This window comes from Microcebus murinus, chromosome 8 (genome assembly GCF_040939455.1).
Source record: "Microcebus murinus isolate Inina chromosome 8, M.murinus_Inina_mat1.0, whole genome shotgun sequence".
Taxonomy (NCBI): domain Eukaryota; kingdom Metazoa; phylum Chordata; class Mammalia; order Primates; family Cheirogaleidae; genus Microcebus; species Microcebus murinus.
Window position 1 is genome coordinate 12,128,722 of NC_134111.1, and position 27,378 is coordinate 12,156,099.

General features: G+C 37.8%; 1 protein-coding gene across 1 annotated transcript; it reads right to left on the reverse strand.

Moving 5' to 3' along the window:
* Positions 1-2,717: 2,717 nt before the first annotated feature.
* On the reverse strand, positions 2,718-19,101 carry INSIG2 (insulin induced gene 2). Its single transcript, XM_012775616.2, has 6 exons — positions 18,963-19,101; positions 15,782-16,162; positions 9,496-9,620; positions 6,270-6,436; positions 5,990-6,089; positions 2,718-4,445 (listed from the first exon to the last, which is right to left on the reverse strand). The coding sequence occupies exons 2-6, from the start codon at positions 16,023-16,025 to the stop codon at positions 4,404-4,406; spliced, it is 678 nt and encodes a 225-aa protein (XP_012631070.1). The 5' UTR covers positions 16,026-16,162; positions 18,963-19,101; the 3' UTR covers positions 2,718-4,403.
* Positions 19,102-27,378: the final 8,277 nt, after the last annotated feature.

Here is a 27,378-nt window from a genome sequence, read left to right on the forward strand (position 1 = left end):
CCCACCAGCAGTGTAGGAGTGTTCCTCTCTCTCCGCATCTGCGCCAGCATTTGTTGTTTGGGGACTTTTTGATATAGGCCATTCTCACTGGAGTTAAGTGATATCTCATTGTGGTTTTGATTTGCATTTCCCTGATGATTAGAGATGTTGAACATTTTTTCATATGCTTGTTGGCCATTATTCTGTCTTCTTTTGAGAAGTTTCTGTTCATGTCCTTTGCCCATTTTTTGATGGGGTTGTTTGATTTTTTCTTGGTGATTTTCCTGAGTTCTAAATAGATTCTAGTGATCAGCCCTTTATCAGATGTGTAGCTTGCAAAAATATTTTCCCATTCTGTGGGTTGTCTGTTTGCTCTCTTGACAGTTTCTTTGGCTGTACAGAAACTTTTTAATTTCATTAGGTCCCATTTATTTATTTTTGTTGCTGTTGTGATTGCCTTTGGGGTCTTCTTCATAAATTCTTTGCCCAGGACTCTTCTTCTTCTTAATCTTCACACCCAAGTCACCAAGTTCAGATGATTTTATTACAAAATATGTCCCTCATTCTCCATTTCCAATGTCACTACCCATCTCATCTCTCTCACCTGGACCCTCTCCCTTTATGTTACACATAACTACACCAAGGAGTGGTGTCCTGGGCTGTACATTGAAACCACCTGGGGAACTTTTAAACATCCTAATGCACAGGGCATACCCCAGACCAATTATATCAGCATGTCTGGGGGTAGAACCTAGGCACCAGCATATTTTTTTACAGGTCACCATGTAATTCCAATATGTAGCCACATTTAAGATTTTTCAAAATTGAACTTACAGATTGAAAGTACATACCAAATACCAAGTAAGAAAAATAAAAACAAATCTACAACGAATCAAATCACAGTGAAACTGAAAACCCTTGAGGATAAAAAGAACATTATGTAAGATCTCCTGCAGTGAAAAGATATTGTCAACAAAGGAAAGAAAATTACACTAATAGCAGAGTTGTCATCTACAACCATGGTCCCCAAGCCCTGGGCTGTGGACTGGTACCAGTTTGTGGCCTGTTAGGAACCAGGCCACATAGCACTGCCTGAGCCCTGCCTCCCAGCCCCCACCCTCACTCCTGGTCCATGGAAAAACTGTTTTCCATGAACCTTAGAAACAGGGCTGAACAGCAGGAGGTGAGATGCAGGGGAGTGAGCAAAGCTTCATCTGTATTTACAGCTGCTCCCCATCATTCACATCACCACCTGAGCTCCCCCCTCCAATATGTGGAAAAATTATCTTCCATGAAACTGGTCCCTCGTGCCAAAAAGTTGGGAACTGCTGATCTACAACATTAGATGACAGAAGCCAATGAATTAAAAATCTTCAAAGTGCCAAAGGAGGAAAATAACAAATGTGAACCTAGAATTCTATAGCCTACTAAATTATTCGTTAAGAACAAAATAAACTTTTTTAGAAACAAAGCTAACACTCTACTATTCAGATTACCACTGGAACAATTATCTTACATAGAATATACTTCATTATGAAGATAAGTGAACAAAAAGAAATACAGCAGTATTTAATTATATTGACCAAGTCTGGATTTCACCTAGAATATATAAGATGTGTGAAATATATGCATGATTGAGGTTCCAACACCCTTAATGAAAGTAAACAGCTCAGTGAAAATAAACAAATTTTACAACACAAGAATTAGCAGGGATCTGCTGGTCAACTTGAATTGTTTTTTGTTCTTTTGTAGAATTTAGTCTAATTTTCAATTGTCCAAATTTCTATAACATTAAATCATAAAAGAAAGCACTGCTAATATAACAATGTTAAAAAATGTTTACCACTTTCTTTCATTGCAAAAAAATAGGTGTTATATTTATCAAAACATCAAAACAATTCCATTTTTGCCATAATTATCTTTTCTTATTTTCTAGATGATTTAAAAATAATATAAAAACTCCTATGACAATCATTCAATCTCACTAACACTAAATACAGCTGACCCTTGAACAATATGGTTTTGAATTGTGTGGGTCCACTAATCCTGTTTTGAATTGTGTGAACTCTTGCACCTATGCCACCTGTGAGGCAGCAAGACCAATCCCTCCTACTCCACCTACTCGACATGAAGATGACAAGGATGTAGACCTTTATGACAATCCACTTCCACTTATTAAACAAATATATTTTTCTTCCTTATGATTTTCTTAATAACATTTTCTTTTCTCTAGCTTATTTTATTATAAGAATACAGTATATAATACATATGGCATAAAAAAATTCATGTTCATTGACTGTTTATATCAGGGGTCCTCAAACTTTTTAAACAGGAAGCCAGTTCACTGTCCCTCAGACCATTGGAGGGCCAGACTATAGTTTAAAAAAAAACTATGAACAAATTCCTATGCACATTGCACATATCTTATTTTGACGTAAAAAACAAATGGGCAAAAACACCCACGGGTGGCCCGCGGGCCGTAGTTTGAGGATGCCTAGTTTATATTATTGATAAGGCTTACAATCAACAGTAGGCTATCAGTAATTACGTTTGGGGAGAGTCAAAAGTTATAGATGGATTTTTGACTGTTGGGGGGGGGGTCAGCACCCCAGCCTGTGTTGTTCAAGGGTCAACTCTAGCATCTTTTCATCATATCTGGGTAAATTCAACCACATATGTTAATTTTATTAGATTAATCCACAGTACTATATTCTAAGATTTACCACAAGAAAGAAAAAAAGACTCTTAACCAAGATGATAATTATGTATTTAATACATCTTGCTTTTAACAGCAATTTTTAAAGTAAACACATCATAGACCTTATAACTTATTAAAGATTTTATAGTGCTTACAAAGTTGATTCTAAAAATATACCTTATTTGTTCTAAATGAATAACATTATCTGGAAGATAGAATAATAAATTATAGCAGTATGTTTTCCACCACGTTAGTTAAGGTTGTGTACACATATTCAATATGAAATCCTCTTAGAATTTTCATACTCTCAGCCTGAAAACATAAAAGCAGATTAAAGTTTGGCATATAAGACTCAGTCTGATAGCTATCATTTTAAACCAAAAATTTTTAAATATCTACTCAACATTCTAGGAAAGCATGGGCACATGCACATACACATCCTCTCACTCCCACTCACGCGTGCACGCACGCACACACACCCTGGAGTACTCAGAAGATTTTGCCCTTATATATCAGACAGTTGTCCACAATTCCAAAAACAAAAATTGAGGGGAAAAATGTTACCTAAGAATATGTTTAAACCATATTTAAATGGTGCTAGTTGTTGGAAAGATATGCCCAAAACTGTTACCAAGATCTTTAACATGCACAGAATGCCATCTCAATTCATTCTTAAGCAGACTTGAACTATTCACTAACGCACATAGAACACATAAGAAATTAGGTACCTATCCATTCCCCAGACTGCATATGAGGTTGAAAATCCAGGCCTTCCATTGACAATCAATGAAATGACTGAGCCCAGTAGAATTAGAAATTTCATTTTGATCTGTCTGGAGTTTCTCATACGTTACATGTGCAAAAGCAGTGAGATTCTGCATTGCAAATGACAGCTAATATCACTTTACACTTTGTGGCACTGCAGGAGGTCACTTTATATTTGCAAAACATATATTTATTCTACTTAAATTCCCTAATGGTCCTTACTTTTAATTATATATTCTCTTCCAAATTTAGATTCAAAACAATTTAATGCTGATAATTTCTCCTGCTCATCGCATATATTTCCAGTAAAATCTGCCAAAACAAAAAAATACTCTTTGGGCTCTTTCCAGTAATGCAAATTTGAAATCATTGTATAGAAGTTCATTTTCACCATATATTAAACACACAAAACTCCATGAAACAACATTAAAATAGAAACTAACCACACATTAGGGCACTCATAACTCATACTGCTGTAATTAGAAAAATAAAAAGGCACAACAGTAAGTGAAAGAGAAAATACCAGCTTCCCATTTGCTTTTTGTTTGTTTGTTTTTTTGGCTTTCCTCTTATTTTATTTCACTAAGTTTATAAATTGTTCAAAGCATTCTTATACTCTCCACGACAATAACAGAATATTTTGGCACATCAACATTGTGATATAATGTATGGTATGTTTAAAAAATTAATTTAAAAATTTCATCTATTAATCAACTTTTTAAATGTAGTACATATATATCTTACAGTTAAGTCAAATACATAAAGGTTTATAATTGATTTACAGATGAAGCAATCACAGATTGCAGTAATATATGCGTGTGTGTATACATATATATACACGCCAATCAAGGGAAAAACTGCATCCTGGCAATTTTATAGTCCAAAGTTTTGGTGGTATATCTATCATTTACATGTCCTTTTCATCTTGTTTTTCTGTACAAAAGTTATTTCTTTGCCTTCTTCATTCCTGATGAGATTTTTCTGCGATAACTTTACATTCATACTGCAAAAATTAAAAGGTTAACAGGTTAAGATTTCTTTAGAATAGCAGTTTCCAAATAAATTAAAAAGCTCTAAAAACGAACACTTTACTAATATATGCCCACTTTATTCCTCAAAGAATCTGATAGTTATACAATTACTAGCATTAAATGACAAATGTGATTGGGAAAAAGATAATTCATATTCTAGAACTGAAAGAGTCACAGCCCAAAAGCAGGAAAAGATGAGGTTTCTGCATCACAAGCAAATGAAAGCAGTATATGATTTAGATCAATCCCATATTATGAAAGCAAGCAAAGTACAAAGTAGGTTTCTTTGAGTGCTCAGTAAGGTTAATCAGCAAAGGATAGGTCATAAACTTAAGGACAGGGTTGATGTAGTAAATTCAAATCATTTCTTATTCAAATTACTTTATAATTTAAAGGAAAACAATCTATTACATTAGCAAAAGGTTCCCATCAAAACAATATTTTTAAAGTACAGCTATAAAAATGTATACCCACAATCCAAAATAAAAGAAACCAATGGGGTTAGGGCAATTGGGTGGCTAGTTTATCAAAAAAACAGCAAGGCCAGGCATGATGGTTCACACCTATAATCCCAGCACTTTGGGAGGCCAAGGTGGGAGAATCACTTAAAACCAGAAGCTTGACACCAGCCTGAGCAACATAGCAAGATGCAGTCTCTACAAATAATAGAAAAATTAATCAGGTATTGTGCTGCGTGCCTCTAGTCCCAGCTACTCAGGAGGCTGAGACAGGCAGATAACTTCAGCCCAGGTGTTTGAGGTTGCAGTGAGCTATCGTGATGCCCCTGCACTCTAGCCTAGGCAACAGAGTGAGACCCCGTCAAGAAAGAGGAGAGGAGAGAGGAGAGAGGAGAGGAGAGGAGAGGAGAGAGGGGAGAGAGGAGAGAGGAGAGAGGAGAGAGGAGAGAGGAGAGGGGAGAGAGAAGAGAGGAGAGAGGGGAGAGGGGAGGGGAGGGGAGGGAAGGAGAGGGGAGAGGAGGAAGGAAAAAAAAAAAAACCAGCTAAGTAAATCACTCAATTCTCCTAGCTGCTGTGGCCTCTGAATGTAACTCGCTAACCCTTGCCACCCATGACTGGGGTTATTAACAAGGTCCTTTTCCTTCATAACTAAAATGATCAAATGTCTTGATTTTTTGGAGACAGTCCTAATTTATACCTCCTGTAGCAACATGGTTATTAGTAGTGCCCTTTTCACTTTTAAAACTGTCGCTTTTTGATGTAATGGAAACCTGTAGATTAGTAAAAAAATAAAATAAAAAAAAACTAATATCCCCCATGATTGAATAAATCATATCACCCTATCTAAACACATTTGGCTTTTCTCTCTAGTGGCTCCTCAACTTTTAATACACTTTTGATTAAATTCTTCCAAATGATTTATTTCAATGGAATGATTTCCAAAAGAGAAATCAGAGAATGTTGACTTCACAAATTGCTTTCCCCTACAGGACTGCCATTTAGAGAAAACCTGTTATGTATCTTCATACAGAAAAGGGATTAAATAAGCATCAGCTTACCATTGCCAGTTGTCGACCAATGTTTCCCATTGTTATGCCTCCAGCAAAAAATATACATGGTAACCAAGAACGAACATAGAGAAAATCTGGAGATGTATATCTAGAATAATAGAAATATTTTTAACAACTGATAGAGGAAGTGCAATGACATTTAAGATAAGTATAATGAAAATAAATTACTGAGTAGATTAAACTGGCGAACCTCACTTCAAAATCTCAATTCTGAATGCAGTTATCATCATTTATCTAGCAAACAAGCACTGAAAAGATTAATACTTACTGATAAACACCATTATAGACTAGCAGTTGAGTGACCACGGTTGCCAAGAAAGCGATTCCTACTCCAAGGCCAAAACCACTTCTAGATCTATCAAAAGTCCACCATAGTCCAATGGATAATGCAGCCAGGGTGAGAGACAACTGTATGTTGTTATCAAAATCCACTTTCTGAGATCAGTGTTAAAGAGTCATCTTAAAATTTGTAAACCAAATATCACCTGTTCATTTTCCTAAAATAAAAGCTGCTACTCTTGAGAAGAAAATTAATTGCTTACACTAGAGTACATTCAGTCTTTTCATACGATGCATGAGACTAAGTGGGATTAAAACTGTCTCTGGTATTTACTGAATACCAAATACCCAAAGGGTATTAATTAATAGATGTTATCAACCTATAACCCCTCAAAAACAAAAACAGTCTGTATATATTCCCAATTATAAGGCCAGGCCCATAATTTTAAAAATGCTTTCTTTGTTAAAAATGTAACTGGAAGCCTCATAACACAAGTGTTGCTAAAGGAACACACTTTTGAGAAAAAGGAAACCAATATTACTTCTCAAACAGGTTTAGAATTACTTGAGAAACATACAGAAACTTGAAAATAGAAGAGTTGACAGCTATTTAACAGGGTACCACATTCTCTCTATGATTTACTGACAGACACATTTTATAATAATGCAGTTCAGAAACAAGAGTACCAAGGACACAGTATCCCTTTCTATTATGTCAACTGTTCTAGTTTTAATTTGTTGAGGATAAAGCCTTGAAGTGAACATTATCTTGCAACCTGCCAAGCTATTTTGGTGCCTGAGACTTTCTGGTACAGGACAGTTTGCTCAAATGATATTTTATTTCTGTCACCTACTTAAACATCTATTCACAAATGTATGGCCCTTTTCTACTCCAAAATCTCTGGGCAAAAGCAAGCTTTACAAATTCAATTTTCTCATTTCTTTGCTAGAGGATTACACTAAAGGAATTAATTTCAAGTGTCATTAAAAGGGCATTATCCATGTCCCAAAGGACATATCTTGGCTCTGTAGCCAGCTACTGGGTGGGGGGAGACACTACATATCTCACCAAACTACCCGGCTGCACTACAACTACAGAGAAGTCCAAAAAATATACATATAAAGCTATTTCCCACTTTCTCTGACACCCTGTTCTTCACCATCATCCCCCCACCCCTACCAAACCAGTATCCTGAACACCAGCTTGCTCACTTCTCGCCACTTGAGGGCTGCTGTGGGCCATTCCCCCAAGTCATCCCTTGTTTAAGCTTGGTTTAACAAGAAACCTATAGTTCATAGGGATACACTTTCTGGAAAAGCATTTCTTATTCTTTAGTTGTCATTATACTTAAACTCCAAAGAAAAAGTTTCAAGCTCTAATTTCTCCATGTGATAAACACTCATGTAAAGGGTGGGATGTGATATGAACCGGGTTCCATCTTTGCTAACTTAACTTCATTAAGAGACAAAGCAAAATTAAGGAGGCCTCCAGGATATGCAGGTAAAATACATCAATCTTAAAAGTAGTACCATGTTATTTTCTAAAGTCTAAGTAACCTAATATTAAAAGTCTATGCTATACATTTTGTAGACCTTTTAGATCTTGCTTAAAAGACACACAGGACAGCTAAGACTGCTATATCTAAGTATTTCATTGACAAAGAAAGAAGAGCAAACAAACAGAGCAAAAAAACAGAAACCACAGCTGAAACGTTTGGGATAAAAAGATCTAACCCACCAGATAAAGAGGCATTTACACACTTATGGGGCTCCTTGGTAGAGAATGAGATGTTTCTAGACTTGAGGCAGGATCTCTGGAGTCTGGTCTCAGCTCTCCTGCAATCTGGTAGTATAAATGATAAATTACCTAACCTATTTAGCTTCCACTTGTCTTTTTATCTTTACAAAGAAAACTGGAACTAGATGAGTTCTAAGTTTTCTTGTGTGTATAATAGTCTATGATTTTATCGTTTTAAGCCCTCTTAACCACTAGATTTGTTTTTTTATAAAATCTTAAATCTCAAAAAGTTCACCAAAATAAAGATGTTGGAAAAGCCTTTAACATAATATGAAAGGAAATGGAAAACTAAAATAATAACAGCCACTGAAGGACTTCTACATTCACAGACCTGAAGGGCAAGCACAACCAGGCACAGGAAGGCACACGTGTTTTCAGACTCTATGACCTGGCTTTTTTCAGTGGTTTCTGTTCCAAGCCTCTCCAAAACACCTCAATACTTTTTGTGAAAGACACAGGAATCTGCTTGCCATGTGACCCACCCTCTCCAGCCAACTCTGCCAGCCCTGAGCCCAGAGCAGAGTGATAAGAGCAAACCTTTGGCAGCCTGAGTCACACTTCATGCCCTTCCCAGGACCCAAGGCCCCTGCCCCCTTCACTAAACCATATCCTCCAAGAAAAGAAGACAAGACTAGCATTTCCCAGGTCCTCTTCTATAAAGGAAAGTCGGAGAGGCTGGGAAGGAGGTAGGGGAGAGGAAACAGGGAAGATGACAGCATGAAAACCTTATGAGGGAAAAAATTTGTTCTAGGAATGGACATATTTTTGGAGAGGGGGAGAAGGCAGAGGGGAAGAGGAAAATAGAGGTTACCTCACCCTACTAACTAGGACACTATAAACATATTCATTAATCACTAAATAAAATATCAGACTCTTCAAATGATAAACCTTTAAAAATATGTACCTTAGGGGAAAAAACTATTTTTGACAAAGGTCTAAGTTGGATATTTCTATTAATACTTATGCCACTTTGGAGAATACTTACATGGCTTCTCGGTGTGGATACAAAAAAACAAAAAAATTGCACCTGAAGCCACCACATGTCCTTATTGGCAAATTTTAAATGAAGAAAGAAAGAGAAGGAAAAAATCCCTTGAAAATGTATTTGTTTCAGTCTTAGAATTATCCAAACTATATGGAAGTAATTAAGTAACCCAATTTAAGACAAACATGTAAATTTTTTTAATGTGCAAAGTTTCTAAGTGATATTAAAAAATAGAGATTTAAATGAAAGGCTATACCCTCTCTATAATTGCATAGCTGCTACCTTGATGTTTCAACAATACAGTTTGAATTCTTTTTATGACTAAGCAAGCATATCACAATTTGACAACAGTGAAGTTGCAAGGGGCTGTTTAACCTTTGGTGTGTTGGAAGCTGCTTTGTTACTACGCATTTCATTACAGCTAAAGGATACAGCACTGGCATGATTTATACCAACAAAGACGGCTACACACCGCATTACACTGGACCACTCTCTTTTAAATTTATGTGGTTCTCCTAGATGTCTGTCAATGCAGGGGTATAATAACCCAATCACAGCTGTGGAAAAAAAGAGAAAAAAAATTAAGCCATCTCCAATACTATACTGGCAACACTTAAGGTAAAAGGAACACTACAACCACAATAAGCATTTTAAAGTTTCTTTTATAAAAAAAGTTACTTAACATCAATCACTGATATTTTTAACCTTACCTTCCAAAAAGAAAAAAAAAAAATGGGGATACACCACCGCAGAAAGCATCATAAATGATCACAATAATTTAGAATATTCTAAATTACAATAGGCAAAACACTATTAAGTGTATGATTCACAATTTAGCACATTGGACTAAGTGATTCATGCTGCTTTTCTACTACTGTTACCTACGAGATTGAAAAGCATCAAACCAGTTAGCAGTTAAGCAATGTTCTCTAAGCTATATAACCATAAAATACACTATTAAATGCCACAAATCTAAAGAGAGTCTAGAAGCATAAATGTGTACAGCAAGCTCATCATACACACAATGTTCTGATGATTCTCGCTAGCTTCTTTTGTAGATCAGTCTTGCCCCTACCAGCTTCTTGTCTCAGGCTTCTGTGTCTAGCACCTCTTCCTGCCACTCCTTTCCACCCTGGCCCTCTAATGAGACCATAGGTCACACTGTCAAAGCAGGAAAACTGGAAACAGAAATCTACACGGAAGACTCATTCTGCACACGGAAAAAAATGGAGGAAATAAGGTCTATAGGAATTATAAATTTTCAGTTAAAGTTTAAACTTATCATTGAAAGAAAGGAAGAAATCACCTTAGCACATTTCCTAACTTTGGAAAGAACAACTTGAATGCTAATTGTGTAATTAATTATAAACAGCTGTATGTAAAATGTCTATGATGGAGTCCCAAAATATTCTCATCCAATTTTTAAATATTTGTCAAACCTCAACATTTTATTCATGTGGCGGGAGAGGATTTTAAATGCTACATTAGTCATTGAAAAGACTATTTAATGAACCAAAACATTCTTCAACAAATTATAAGGAAAATGTACTTCCACAGATTAAATTTAACAGGAAATAGCTAGGTAGCTTTGATTTGCTAATCTCCCTAAAACCAAAATGATTATGCTGACAGTCTGGTAATAAAGACACTACTGTCACATCAGTTAAAAAGCATGTTTAAAATACCCGATACCACCTATGATGTATCATGAAATTATTGTATCAAAATCTAAGTGCCTGAGGGTCAGGAGTCCCTCCCTCCACCTGGTATTGGCTGGCTGTATCTCAGAAGCCATGCATTCAATCTTCAAAGAAAAACAGAAACCAATTAATATCAAAAATCACAGGCCAGCAGACCAATGGTGCAGCATTTGAAAGAGACAATGTGACCATCCTTCCATCTCGACATGAGATGCTGCAATTCTACATGCATTTTGCTAGTCCACTCCTCTTTTGAGTTAGGTGTTTGCTGAGTATAGACCATCAAGAGATTAGTAACATACCTTAGCAATGCAGAGCTCCAATGACTATTAGTAAATTTTAAAGTTTCACATTATATTCCTATTTAAAAATTACTGTAAAGTCCTGTGAGATTAACTGACAGCATTTCTAAATATCTACAGTTAAAATAGCAACAAGCACATCTAACAGTTGAAATGTATCTAATATCACCTTTTTTTCTTCTCAAGGGGTCACAAAACTAAAGGTTCATCTGTCATTCTCCTCTCTCCCTATGTATCTCCTCCCTTTACCTGTTGTTGAGTAAAGTCAACTAAGAGTGGGCATTCCAAGTCGATTTTTCCACAGCAGCTGATGCCATAGGTAAAGAATTATCAGCTACGGAATACTGACACGTGTGTGCAAAGATAAATAAGTAAAATTGACTATATTTTTATGCATGTGATATCAGACTTCTAAGTGAGAGACAACTGAGGAGAGAAAGCAAAAACACAAAAAGGAATTTAAACTACCATTCGGCCAACCTTGGGATTTGCCAATAAAAATCAAATCCATTGTGTATGCATGGTTCTCAGTTGCTCACTGAGAAGGAAAATTCCAGAAAGCTTGTCACTTCCCATTAAATGTCTTCTTTCTTTCCTTTAAATAAAGGCATGGCAGAGTCTGATAGCAATATATACAGCACTGTGAGGTTCTAGGGTTTGAGAGCTCAGCAGAATACGTCTGGGCTTCTTTTCCTCTTCCTGAACTTTTTTTTTAACAAGAAAGACTGTTAAAATCATGCCTGTGTAAAATCATATGCAAACACAGTCCTGCTTAATCAGATGGTTCTCTGATGCAAAATCACATTTCTTGTGGTATCTTTAAGTTACTTCCCAGTGACTAGTTATAGTCTACCAAAACCAAAGACAGAAGTTTGTAAAACATCCATAATAAGCCATCACTTTTTCATGGGAGTGTGCTTAATGCAGTGAGGCACTAAAGGGAATACAGTTAAATCAGATATTTTGCAAGGAAAGAGGGGCTGAAAAAACAAAAACACTCATGAAATATACTTTCATGGAAACCTGTGACAGGATAAGGTAATGTTTTCCTTAAACAACTAATTAAGCCCCAACAATGTATCTGGTTCCTGGGATTTGCTATGGACTTAAAAAGACAAGAGTAAGACACTCCAGTTTCAAGTGACCACAGAAACAATTAAATACAGTCCTACATTAAGCGAGTGCTGACAGGACACAAGAGGGTCCCAGTTTTCTTGCATGTGCTGGGAGGAGGCAGGATCCTGGGCTGTCAGAAAAGTTTCATGGAAGAGGTGACCCTTGAGGCAGAAACATTCAGCAGTGGATAGTGTGGAAGCAGCTTTCTCAGCAAAGGGAGGTGTTTGAGGACATGGACAAGCATGGACAACTAAAAGTAGCAGGTATTAGTAGGAAACTGTAAGCTTTAGGCACAGAGATTCACGGTCCAGAAACATTCTGAGGAAGAGAAAAGTAGGCAAGGGCCATTATCATAGAGTGACTTACCCTGCAGACACTGGGCAATCAGGAAAACAATGCCATCACATTTGTACCAGAGAGAGAAGCAGTGAGTGTACAACACAAGGGGGTGGGGTGGTTTGTGTACAAAATTAGAGGCAGAAAGAGAAAAGACTAAAGACTCCAAGCACTGTGGTTAAGGGCCTGGACCAAGAAAGAGACAAAGGAAACATGTAAAACTTGGAAACTGGATGTGGAAAGTGAGAGAAAGGGAAGAATCTTACAAGGCTCTCCAGGAATAGAGTAATAGGCTGCACAACTAAACAGGAAAGATTTCTCTTTTCTTTTTAAATTAGATATTACTTTCATATATTTGGATATAACCTGGCTACTTGAGATTTTTGAGGCAAATTCTCTACTTATTTTACCCACACAAGTTCTTTTTTCTATTCATTCTTTAAATTCCTTTGTGGCCTCCAATAATGCTTAAGAAGTTTCTAATTCCAAATCTAGGGCATTGCATAAAGAAGTAAATTATCTTATAACATCAGCATTATCAAACTAAAAATAGGAAATTAAGCAAAGGAAAATGAGATCAAAAGAAGTATACCAGAGTTCTCTACCAGTTGTCCCTCCAGAAGCACCACTAGCAAATTTTCCAGGACTGTGCTATAGAGAAGGGTGGCAAACAACCAGGGGCCTTTTGGCCTACACACAGATGATTCTGGAGCCCCTCAAAAGGCAGCTGCTTGGTCTATGAATGTTGGTCAGACAGGAAAATCTAAGGACAATTATCAGTTTTTCTCACTTAAGATGGTAAGAACCTAGAGAGGTTTTGAAAATGCATACCAACACATAGATACAAAAACATACATAATACATACACACACAAATTCATACACACTGTTTCTTACATCATTTACTTCTTTTCCCTTGATATTTTTTGCTAAAATGATAAGGGGCATGGAGGAGCAAAGATTATGCAAGAATCCATTTTCTAACTTTGGCAATTTTCACAAATCTGCTATCTTCACTCTCATCTACTAAACACCATGATTCATTCCCACCAAACTGGTAGCAAAGTTAACTGGAACCGAGATTTTCTAATGCCTCTCTACTTTCTTTTGCCCAGGTACCTTATGGTACACACTACTTTCAGAAGAAATACTTAAGCAAGAAATGTAAATGCAAATCCCCAAATGAAAAGGTATGAAGTTTTTAAGAGTGACAAACCTAGTGGCTGGGAATGCGAAGAAAAGTAGGAACAAAGTGGCTGAACTGTGTAGTAGCATTTGAAATTTTCCTTCCTAAAATATGAGTTTGTGGCAAAAGTGTCCATATTACAGGGGCAGAAGGATCAGGCAGCCATTCCTCTCCATAATGGAGGTATAACAAAACCTCAGTTAGGTTCTCCTGCTCTGGCCCAGAACACACAAAACACATCAAGGAATTCCATCCAGGTCTGGCACCTGTTTGGAGGGCTTGAATAGAGGCACCTTGAGTAGGGGGAAGTATACGTAGCTCCCTCTTTCCCCTTCCCCAGAATGTGACATTTGAGCCCAGTCCTACCACTCACTGGATCTGGGACCCTAAGCTCATTGATTTCTTAATCTCGGTGTCCTCATCTTCCCAAAACAGACATGGTGCCAAACATCTCTCTCCCAAAGTTGCCCTACAGAGCCCTGGGGTTAAGGAATGTTCCTGGCACATTAGCAGACATTTAATAAACAATGGTTTTCCTTCTCTGACCTTTCTTGTATCCTGAAAAGATATGTTCTTCCAAGTCCCAAAAACCTTCTATTGGCAGCCAGAGAGTATACCATAGGAAAAAATAAACAAAGAACTAGAAAAAGTTGTTGAGAAAACTTTATTTTTCTTTTCTGAATTTAAATGAAAGGAAGAAAAACGTATGAGGACCAGCACATACAGTAGAGCACGATAAAATATAATTTATACTTTCTTCTCTTTGTTTGGACTATTTTTCCTGTTCTCTTAGAAGATGATAACCCCGGAGAAGCTAGGAGTCATTGCCTTTATGACTTCTCTTTTAATGTGAGTATTTTAATAGTGAGACATCAATATATAAACTACACTGAAACCTTACTACAACAATGCCCTTCTATCCATGCAACAGAATTATGTAATTGTCTAGTAGATTTCATGAGGTCATTCTAAACTTCAACTTCATCCTTCAAACTGGCCCTTTGACCTTAAGCTCTTAGATGTAAGCTAAGAAGTACCTATATTATGTTACAAGGTATTCACATATGTTAAGTATAAGACACCAAAAATGAGATCTCAAAAAATCAACTTTCTCCCTCAATCAGAATTATCTTCCGCCACATGATTATGGCTTCTTTCCATCACTTTATTATATAAAATACCATTAATCTACTGGGCTCAGTCATTAGAAAAAGCTAAAGAGCTATCTATTATGGAAGTGTGATATCTATAAAGCATTCTAAAATGCTCTACTTTATCTATTATACACTGTTCACCCCCAAAAAAAAGATTAAAGTAACTAATAGGATAATAACAATTTTAAGCAGAGTCTACCTTATTGATCCCTTTAAATTATTATCCCTTTATTATTATCCCTTTATTATTCTTAAGGGACATTTAAAAGCAAGATACTAAGAGAAAAAGCAAATACAAAAATCTAAAAAGTATAACATGAAGCTTCAAACTTGAATAAAACTCCATTACTCAAGTTACCTACTTCAAAAACAAGACCATAGCACACACATCATACCAAACATTAAACCCAAACAGTGATGATCATTATCAAAATACCTTAAAATAAAACTTAGATGAGAAGGGTTGAAGAAAGGACAAAATTAAGAGGTCACATGTCTCATCCCTAAGAACTGTTTTTAGGATTAAATTTTAGAAGTTCATAAATTAGATAGAAACCAGACACAAAAGAGTACATACTCTATGACTCCATTTATATTACCTTCTACAACAGGCAGAAATAATCTATGGCAGCAGAAAGTAGATCAGTGGCAACTGAGGCTGGGAGTGGGGAATGGACTTCAAGAAGGCATAAGAGAATTTCAATGGTAATGGGAATGTTCCATAGCTGAATTGTGGCAGTGGCTACATGACTACATGCATTTGCCTAAACACATCAAGTTGTTCATTTAAAACAGGTCCACTGTATTGAATCTAAATTATACCTCAATAAAGCTGATTTTTTTAAAAAACTTTATTGCTCAGACAATATCCACACTCATTTACCATATTTCCTTTCTAAGTATTACAGAAACATCCTACACATACCTGAAGCTGTGCCACAGCATGGTGGTACCCACCATGCAGAAGAAAAGATGCTTGCAATCACATCGGGTGGAAAGAGCGTCACATTTCTCTGAATCTGAAGTAAATTTAATACTAATGCAAGAAATACTCCAATAAAAAACAGCACTACTCCTCGAATCATCAAGTTCACACTCTGGCTAGTGATGGATGAGATATACGGGCCACACTTTTTGGGCCCACGTGATTCTGTCTCTCCTTCCGCCATGGTTTCATAAGTTCAGTAAGCAGTTAAAAAAAAAAAAGGCTTCTCAGCTGAAAAGCTCAACTGTCTATGAATCAAAGCAGATTGACGTTTCAACAGTACCATCACATCTCGTCCTAACGTAGGACCTACCAGAAATCCTGCAAGAAATAAGAAAAAAGATATCAATGTGTGTTTAATACATGATTATTACAATTTTCCTGATTTCAATACTAATTAATTTTAAAAGACAAATAATGTAATGACAAGTTTGTATATTAATTTCTTTAAATGTGTTACCTACTGAATAAGAAAAGGCTTGAAAAGTATTTTTATATGCATGATGTAATAAAAAGTAAATTGCTACACTCACATGTACTAGTACAGAATAAGTGACCTAAAAAAATCTCAAGTTGAGAATAATAGTAAAAATAGTTTGCCCCATCTGAGACAATACTGAAAACAGGTAATCTGAGACACTTCCACTAGAATCTAGAAGATCAAAACCCAGTTCCCCCTAAATTTCAAGCCTATCAGTTACAATAGAGTATTTTATCCTTCACAGAAAACCAACATATTTTGACTGAAGATGCAATATTTTTTCACAATGAAATGTGACTAGCTCATGAGGATAACCTCCATGGAAGAACATATGACGTCTTTTAACATTTAATACTTGTATGTTTGAATTTCTGCACAAAAACATTCTACAAAAACCAGACCACCATGCATACACCAACCACAGAAATCGGATCTGACTCGCTCTCCCCAGGGCTACAGCTGTGTCCTACCCCTGCCTCAACCTAGTCTCCCCTTGCGACAATCACGGGAGCAACTGTGAGAAAGCCGGAGGAGGAAGAAGAAAGGTAGTTAAGAAAATGAAGAACAGCCTAGTGGCTTGATTCTAAGGAGTTTTATCCACTTGGCCTCTGACTCCTAAAACCCAGAACATTGCTACTATAATCAGTCTAGGTGTTTGTTCACTCACCTTGCCAAAGTGATCTTTCCTTTGTGCATGCTTAAGACAAATAATCCTTGAGGCCTTGCATGTGCTGTTCTAACACCTGACAGGTGGTAACTCATTTAACCCTCACAACAACCCTAAGTAGTACGTGCAACTACAATGTCCATTGTAAAGGTGAGGCAAAAAAGCAAAGAAAGGTTAAGTCACTTGACCAAGTTCACACCCCTAGTAAGAGGCCGAGCTGGGATGCAAAACCACGAAGTCTACTCCAAAGCCATCATTCTTACCACGATTTAGCTTCCTCAACTGTCACATACTCATTTACATGTTTTCTACCAATACTGACAGTTTTTAAATGGGAAAATACTACACAGGCTATTTTTGTAATTTACTTACTCAACAATATATCTTGGGCATCTTCACAAGTCAGTACATGGTATCTCCTTCAAATCCCAAAACAGTTTATTTAAAACCTTAGATTAGCACTTATAATGGCTACCTTATAATTACATGTATAGTTGCTTTATAGATCGTAAACTTTTTATGTAGGTCTTATTCATTATTATATCACCCACCATACTTAACCAGTTTAACTCTCCTTAAACAAAAGCACACATATTTGAATCACCGGCCAGGCACATTAAAAACTTCTGAGAAAAAAAAAATTGTTTGCCTTAAAGACATTGCAACTTTTTCCTCTCAACATTAAAACTCAAACACAGAAAGAATTAAGCTACTAGCATTTACATCCCATTACCACTTTTAAATGTCAAATCTCAGTGCCTAAAAGAATTACTCCATTGTTTGGGGGATAATTTTCAGATAACAACCAAAACAAACTCTTTAAATTACTGAATTGCATTGTATCCTTTCCTTTTCAGTGTGACCATTTGAAAAAGTAACAGTTGTCAGTTTAAAAAGAATCAACCTCTTTCCCAAATGTACATGATTCACAGTTTGGTCACTGTACATATGATATGAACTGAGAACTATGACATAACACACTGTGACAAAACACAGCATTGAACACAAAGTCCAGAGGAAGAATGGAGGGAAAACAGGAAGAGTACATGGCTAATTTTTTTCTGTGGGACCCCCATTAACGGGAGCATTCTCTTCATTCATTTTCATTCAGGGCATCAGTGCTGAATCTGAAAGCTGGAAAACACAATCTGGCCACTGCTTGGCCGCTTATATTTTTCCTGCACCAAGACTGGGGCAAGTCTTCCCCTGCAGTCCTGAGCTCCACTGCAATACTGATGCCAGCCAGTGTCAGTGGCCCAGCTGCCAAGTCTACCCATTCCTTCTTAAAGCATTTCTTCATCAATCCTACAAAACAACAAGCTCTTGACGGTTTATTTGCCTAGACTATGTAATTAACACCATAGTTTAACAACTTTTTCCAATGTTAGCTGGACCTGGGTCATTATCACTTCAATGTTGGCACCCTTCCCCGCCCTCTCCCCCATAATCCACACTGCTTTCCCTCTCCATATTGCCAATCCCCACTAGGCGCCCCTAAAATCCCAGTAATCATCATCAATCAACTTCGAGGTCTGGCAAGAGTTCTCTTTGGCTTTACCCACACACCTACTCCAAAGATACCCAATTCCAGTCCAAAATGCCAAAGTCCCACTCCTCAACCCAATCCCGTACCTTTTGGGTGGACTCTAAACTTACCCTTGAGACCTACCTTCTTTGGATCCATCTCCCTCCCAAGCCTGAGTCTTGTCTCCCTGGCTACAAGCTCCTCAAATCCCAGCAGCAATATGCTTGACAGCTCGCCGACCTCCACCCCATCAGACCTCCAGGGTCACCCTTCCCGCCGTCCTTCAGCCTTCTTCCCATTCGGTCACTCTTCCACTGTCCGGGAAGCCTCGGCCTCTCCTATGACCTCTCCCCGACCCCAACGTCCCGTTCCGGACCTCGCCAACCCCTCTCCAGGAAAACGGAGACCCTCGCCCAGCAGGCCTATCTGCGGTCCCGGCTCCCCCTACCTGCAACCAGGGTTTCCAGGGTGCAAAAGCACAAGTAGTTCTTCTTCCTCAGGGCCACCCCCTTTCTCAGGCCGCTTCCCTCAGCACCGCATCACCCGCGGTTCGCCGGGAGACCCCCAACTCACCCCCGCCTCCGCCATCTTCTGGGACCGGCCCCCTAACCTCTCCGCCTCTTCCTCCTCCCCTCCCAGAGCTCCGCCCGTGTTCCACTGCGCCTGTGCGGCCAACGCGGCCGCGCGCGGGCGCTCGGGGCAGGAGGACTTCCGGTTCCTACTAGCACTAGCTAGTGGATCAGCGAGCCGGGGCAGAAGGGCTTCCGGTTTGCGCGAAACTAGCTGCTGGCATTGGGCGTGGACTAGCCAGGTGGTGGGAGGCTGCGGGATCAGCTGTTGTTTGCTGACCAGGCAGCCGTGGGTCTGACGGGTGCCCAGACCCTGTGGGCGGAGTTAGAGAATCGCGCCCTGGCACACGCACACTCACCAGAGAGGCGCGGCCCTCTGCGTGTCCCACGTCTCGGAGCCGAGTGCTGCCGGCTCCCGAGTGCAGGCCACCCGCTAAGGGCGCTGACTTTCAGTGTCATTGTGCATTTGCCAGGCTTAAATCCTTGCCCTTTTTCCGCCCCTACTAAGTCAAAACTTACTTTGTGGAAAGAGCTTAGTTGATATTTACCTCTCTCTCTCCATTCTACAGCACTTTATGCACTTTGCATTCAAAATCGTTCCCCAAGGACGACCAGATTGGGAAGGCAGTTGTTTCACAGCAAGGGCTTTAGAGGTTTACACCAAAGTAGAGAAAATACAAAACCTTATAACGGCTTATTTGTCAGAAGTATGATTTTTCGTTTGAATCTAAAACCATACTTTTAGAACATGAAACAACCCAAACATCTTTGGAGACTGTGCAGGTGAATTTTGTTTTGAATGAAAGTGATGCCATCAGTATATAAGCAAACCATAATGTCAGTGCTAAAAGGCATTCATTATAAGTTGTCTCTCTATTCTGAAATGGAAAAAAATAATAAAAGCAAATTTTAAAAAATAAAAGACAAAACCAAAATCTCTCTTGAGCGTATTACATTACTGGGCTTTTCCATAGATCACCTTTTGGAGTAGCTTAACCCAAAATATATTATGCATGTAGTCAGGTTACAGTGGTCTTGAATGTTTCAGATGAAATCTGGACCTAGAATAATTACATAATAATTTTGGAAAGGAATGTCAGTTGGTGAACTCCCTTGTTTTATTTTATCTTGGTAAAGAATAAGATACAGATTTTTAGTTTGTGACCTATTAATCAAGAAATTTATTTGTGAAAATTGAAAGAGAAACTAAATTTGAAACAAAATGTTTCTAGGTAAGTATATGACCTTTCTTGTTTTCTGTTATGTTTACTATAGCTCTTATATTTTAGTCCTGTAAGTTTTTACATTACCAGTAAAAAATATCTGGGCCATTTATACAGACTAGATGACGAATTTTTAAAAGAAACAGCATCCAGAAAAAAGACAGTAACTTCAGAAAGTCCTGACATCATGGCTTTCTTTAAAACAACATGAGTTCTATATGTCCATCTTATGTTTACCTCAACCCAGCTTTTTCCAGACACTTACAAATTGCCTTCAAGAAAATCCTCATGAAAAATTTTAGCCTACAGACACATGTATTTTAGTTCAGATATTTATTAATTGCAAGGAGGGACCGGACCTAAAAGGCAAAAACCATGTAGCACCAGTTCCCAAGGTTCTTACACCAGTGCAGCCATGCCTACTTCAGTACAAAGCAGAATACATCTTCAGGAGAAATATAAGAGCCATTGTCTTCTTTGATTAGGTTTGAGGACAGTTTGCATGGAAGATTTGGTCTTTCAGTGGGCATTGAGAATAAATATGCAGATTGTGGTGAGGCTGTGCCTTCTGGTAGGAGCTCAGCATTGGAAAAACGTGAAACAGACTATAGGGCCTGCCATGTAGAAAAATATGTGGTGGCACATGAGTTCTAAACGTCAAGCTCATGAATTTGGACTAAATTTTTGTTACCATAGAAACAATGAAATTTTAAATTAATTAATACCAGAATATAAATCGGTTTATATTCTGGTTATTCTGATTATATTCTGAATTATTATATTATTATCTGTATTATATTCTGATATATTGATTAAAAACTTTGAGAAATCATAACTTTGAGTTAAACTTTGAAGTTGGTTTAATGTTGTCAATGGAATACTGGTGAACTATTCTCAAAGCCTAGATTGCAGTTGTGACAGCATGTGTGTAGTTATGGCCAAGAAATTCATTTTTTTCATCTATATAAGGAAGGATAGGTATAGGTGATTTCTGAGGTCCTTTTCATAAATAGAAATATCAATGATAATTCTGTGACCAGAGAAATGTTCTTTTCCATTAAATTTATATGTTGTTTGGTCTCCTAACCAAACAGACCAAAAGGTAAGTTAAAAAACAAAAAAAATTATTTTCTTAGCTAATACAAACATCCACAAAAGTTTATTGGCCTTGGTGGAGTGAGATATTGTTAAACTTGCATTAATTATTGCCTACAGGTTGATGACTAAGCCATTCAGTAAGCTTCTAAGAACCTTGGACTTGGAAGCTTTACCCAGTAATTTTTAAATAAAGTATTGCAGTCTTTCTAGTCAGTAGCTAGACCCAAAACACCAGAGACCATTCTACTTTTTAGGTTTGTGTTTTCATTATGGTGTTTTGATGTGGAATGTATATGGTTGAGGGACACAAAAAGTCAAGGAATTTTGCCTTCTTGAGATTTTATGCTGGATTATTTATTAATCCAACTATCACCTGAGCACTTGGCAGGTACCAGGCACTTGGCATTGGACTTTAGGAGGAAAGCAAAACAGGCAAGGCCTCTTCTCTTGTGAAGCTTACAGCCTAGTCGGGGGAACACACAGTAAATAGTTGAATTAAATTACAAATTGAAACAAGTGCTATGGAGATGGAACATCTCCATACTGTGACGGAGAATAAAGGGTAATACCTGGAAACTGCATGACTTGAAGATTGAGAGGGATCTGCTCAGAGCAGGATGAAAAGCAAGTATGAAAGCACAATCTGGAAAATCTTGTGCATTCCAGAAATTAAAAGGAAGGTAGAGTAGCTGGGGGTAGCAATTGAGAAGGAAGAAAGTTACAAATTGAGGTTGTATATTAACACCATCATTGAGCACTTACTGTGTGTCAGGCACTGTGCTAAATTCACTCTCATTTCACATGCTCAAAACCCCTTTGAAATGGATACCAAATAGTAGAGGAGAAATTAAGGCTGACAGCAGTGATTCTCAGCCCTAGCTATATGTTAGGATCACCCATAGATCTATTAAACGTTATAGTGCCCAAGCACCATCTTCTGTATATTCTGATTTAATTGGGCTGCAGAGGAGGTTTGGGCCCTTTTAATAAGTTCCATGTGTAATCCTAATGTGCATCCAAAGTTGAGAATCACTGGCTTAACATTAATTTGTTCAAGGTCACTCAGCAACTAAGTAAGTGACAGAGGAAGCAGAAATTGAACCTAGATGTGTTTGATTCCAAAGCCTGTGCGCTTAGCCACTCACTAGTGCCCTGTCAATGTTAAACAGCATATAGTAGGTGGCAGTTATGTGCTGGGAACTTTGTTAAACACTAAGACACAATGAATGAGACAGAGCTCTTGCCTTCAAAAAATTTACAGCCTAATAAGGCAGAAGCTAGGCCAGCCCATGTAGACAGAAGCAAATCAAGTGAGAACTTAATGAGATCATGTATGTTCTTCTTATTTTAAGATAGATTGGCATGGAAGGTCACTGACAGCAGGGACTCTAGGTAGGTAGCTATTCCAACTGTCAGCTGAGAGATGGTGCAATCATGAACTAAGGCAATGGCAAAGGGCACAAAGAATTGTCAGGACATGCTGACTACTGATATGAGGATGAAGAAAAGAAAGAAGTGAAAGATAACTTCAAAGTTTTGAGTTTGAGAGATTGAATGGAAGTAACACCATTGATCTAGAACAAAGTCATAAAAATTGAATTTCAGGTTGAATGAGTTTGAAATACTTGTTGAACATTAAGGTAGAAATGTCTAGTAAGAGTAGTGGAAATGTATATCTCAAAATCAACTCAGCAAATTGGTCTAGAAGTGAAGATATGGAATTACTGATTTATAAGAGGTAAGTTGTAACTATGCCTTGTATAATGTGTATGCTTTATATGGAATTTTCTTAAAGAGACAATAAAGATGGGGAAGAAAAAATGTGACATTGCTATACTTGAATATGTCAATAAGGCTATTTTTCTGCAGTAATATTAAACACAGTCAATTCATGATCGTGCATGATGAGTTTTTAATACTTTCCAGACTTTCCCAGGCCACATAGCAAATTTAATAGATGATACATAGCCATGGAATGCAAATCAATTTTAAATAGAGGCTAAATATTTAAGAAGAATGCTGCATGGTGCATTCAGAAATGCAACAGAAATATTGTTGATAGTGTTTTCACACAATTCTTATGTACTCTTAAGTATTGAATATTGACTTAAATTATGTTGGTCATAATATTACTTAAACCTACAAAAGTTACAGTGTTTTAAACATAAACTAGAGAGAAAATTCTTAGGCTTAAGCTCACGTACATCTGTAAAACCAAAATACTTGCAAAATAACTATGAACGAAAGCATAAAATAGCTTAAAATTATAGTTACGTAAAAGATATTTAGAACTGATGCTCAACATCATCAATGTTGAGGTGGGCAAGAGGAGTGGGATTTGAACCTCCAAAGCTCAGAAAGAAGAGGGCAGTGAAAAGGGCATTCACCTTTTAGTGGTGCAATCCTTTTGTGATATTTTTAAACAGGTCTGTTAGGAAGCACTGACAACTAAAGTCGATAAACTGAATGTTTATAAAGTCAAATGGTCCCTGCAAGGCTTGGTATGTATCATCAGGCAACAAATAAACTAAACAAAGCCCAAACGAAGTCAGCGTGGATGAGCAAGCGAATGCAAAACACAACTCTAAGACAAAACCACTGAAGTCTAAAACATCAGAAGGAGAATACAACTGGAAAGATTATAGACTATAAACTACTTGTCAGAGAGGCAATGATAGAGACCAAGAATATAGAGGCGACGCTAGCTATTAATTATTATTACAAGGGCCCGTACAATGTGAGGTCAAAAAACACAACGAGGAGTTCTTTAAGAGATTTCTTGCCTTCTAATTCACCATGCTATTGCTTTGGCTCTGGGACTCTCCATCATTCAAACTGAATTCACATTCAAGGGGTTTTTATAGCTTGCATCCCTCCCAAAGGCAATGCAAATATTCTCATCTCTAACTGGACTAAGGCTATACTCACAGTTGTCTGAGTGTACATTGTTTTACATAAAAGACTAATAGAAACAGCAGAGAATTTCCTCTCATTTGCCAACTGTATATGTATATACATTGGTTCACAAAAGCGGAGGATTTCATTTGATAGCAGATGAAGGACACAAATGATCCAACAGTTGAACTTTCCCGAAAGAAATATGTAGAAAGCTAGGTGATGTAATTGACACAAAATACACGACAGAAACTCAAGGACTTGAATTTAGATTTGTTCTGGGATTCAGATTTGCTAATTATGTGAAATGATTTTAAATTTAATCCCCTTGGAATCCAAGAAGCATTACCTTTTCTGAAGGCTAGGAATTAATGCTTTAGTGATGGTTGGAGAAAATTAAAAGAACTTTTCAGAAGCAGATCTTAGATTTATAAAATTAATTTTAGAATTGAACTATGATGGAACCATCATCAGAAAAGACATTCCAAACTGAGAAGCAGTATGTGTAGCTCATTGATGGCCTGGAGATTCCTGGTGATACTCAGTGTTCTCAGAGTATTTGTTATATGCTCTAGCTTCAGTAGATCCCTCTGCTCCTGATATTTTAAAGATTGATACAGTTTCTTGTCCTGGAAATTAAAGTTCACAAATAAGAGTTTATTCGAAGAAGCTTGGGGTATGTGCACTGTTTACAATAAGGCAGATGTGGGTTCTAGCCTCTGCTGTACACTGGGTATTCTTGGGCAAATTACTTGACTTCTCTGATCCTCTATTTCCTCATCATTGAAGTGCTTCCTGTTGTAAGGAATAAGTGTGATAAAGTGGTGATAAAATGTTATAGTTTTGTGGGTATGATTCTTAATCGTTTTAATATTATCCTTGACAAATGACCTTCCTATTTCTGTCGAGTGCCTCCAGAATTGGGAATTCCTCACCTCTTGAGGAAACTGCTTTCATCTTTGCATAGTTTAGGTATGCGAAAGTTTTTTTCAAAGGTTCGACTGTACCCACCTTCTTTATGGCTCCCACTCATTCCCACTCCACTCCTTGTGGCAACCTTTAAGTTGTTAAATCCTTCTCCAGCTCCTCACTCCCCCAGATTCTTGTCCTGGCTAATTATACCCAGTTTCTTTAATCAGTTTGCATATGACAGGTTCTCTGTCCCCTTACCATAATGGTTGCTTTCTTCTGGACATGCTTCAGTCTGTCAATATCCACTCCATAGGGCCACTTCCAGGCCAAACACCAGAGCTTTGTTGTCACATCTCTTATCTGGATACTTCTTTCAAGACAATGCCCCATCATGGTAGCATTTTTGGCAACCACACCCCATTATTAAGTTGTATTGAGCTGTTAAATTTAGATAAATCCTTTCCATGTGTACAAACCACATTTTCTCTATCCTGTCCTTTTATTGTTGGGGTAGAATTTTGGGGTATTTGGATTTTTTTCCACTGTGGGTGAGGGACAGGTGCCTAAACAAAAGAGTTTACAATTTCCATGTTGTATTTATTCTTCTTAAAACACATCCATAGTAACTACCTAACAAGATCTTTTTGGTATGAATTCCACCATTTGGCTTCATGGTGAGCCTTTCAGCTTTGTGGTACCTACAGCACATACCTACATTAGCATGCCATCATAACCTTTCTCCAAGTCCTTAATTAACATTTTAAATAATGCAACACCAAGCATAAAGGCCTACAGTGGACTCTGGATGCCTGCCTGTTGGATGACATAAATCCATTCACCAGAAAGAACTCTTTGCTCACAGCTATTCTGTGTGCCGAGCCCATATTCAGAATGATGTCATTAGAGATTGGGAAATTCACATAAAAATTCAGACTAATCACTTCATCTTCTTTGACTCATGCTGACTTCTTTGCTGAGGACTTACAAATCATCTCTGTAAGGATTTGTTCCAGAAGAGTATCCCAGATATGAAGCCCACCTACCTGGAGTTCCGGGGATTCACCTGTTTTGAGAGTAAGACATTTGCCCATTTTCAGTCTTCCCTAATTGTCAAGACTCTTCAAAGCTTATTGACAGGAGGTCTTCTATTTTATCCCAAAGTTCTTTTAGCATCTAAGAAACATATATCTCCTCTAGGTTATGAGGTTATATACATTTTGAATGACCAGTACCTTCTTATAGCTGCCTCACCTATCTTATTTTTAAAAGACCAATGTTAGTGCTGCCCTTCCCTGTTAGCATCTGGGACTATCAGGCTCCTTCAGCCTTGGGAACATCTCTGTACCAACATGAAAGTGTGCCTTGCGCTCCTCACCACGTCAGTCAGTCCTGAGCCAATTACATTTGTATTGTTTGAGGTGTGGTCACGAATGCTTGCACCCTAGAGCCTGACCTACTTCCAGTCTGACCTTAATACTTTTATCTTTCACCCTTACTGCCCTCCTTAGACCTGGTACTTCCCACACTTTAGCTTTGTTCTTTTGTCTCCCAAGAGTAAATGCTCCGCCTCAGGGAATGGGTTCTTTCCTTCGGTCACTCTCAGGCCTGACATTCTCACCTGGTGTTCCAGTTACCCATTGCTGTGTTATCAAACCAGGAGGCAGCTGTATCTCCTCTTACATCACACCTGGTCATTGCTGCCATACTCTGTTGGCCAACCAAGCACTAAAGTTGGGCTGTATTCAAAGAGAGGAGACATAGATGCCACCTCCCAATGAGAGAAGAGTCAGAACATTTGCAGACAAGTTTAAAATCACCACACCAGGATCAGCAGGGCCCGGCAAACAGAGCCCAGGCACCATACAGCAAAGATATTTGTTACTTGTTCTCCCTTCCCCACAGAAGTGCAGGCTTCCTTTTGCTGACTTAACGCTTTTCAGATACCTTGCTTCCTTCTGGACATTGGTGTCTAATATTCTCACAGGCTTATATTGCTGCTTTATCTTTAAATGTGATTACTTGTCTATTTCCCATTTGAATTCACCAGAGAACATCCTCTGAACCCATACCAGTTTATCAGGAACTCTTCCTTTGCTCTCACCCCATTGTATTGCCAAAAAGTTAAACTTTGAAAATATTTAATTCATTTTCTTAGCATCCCTATAAA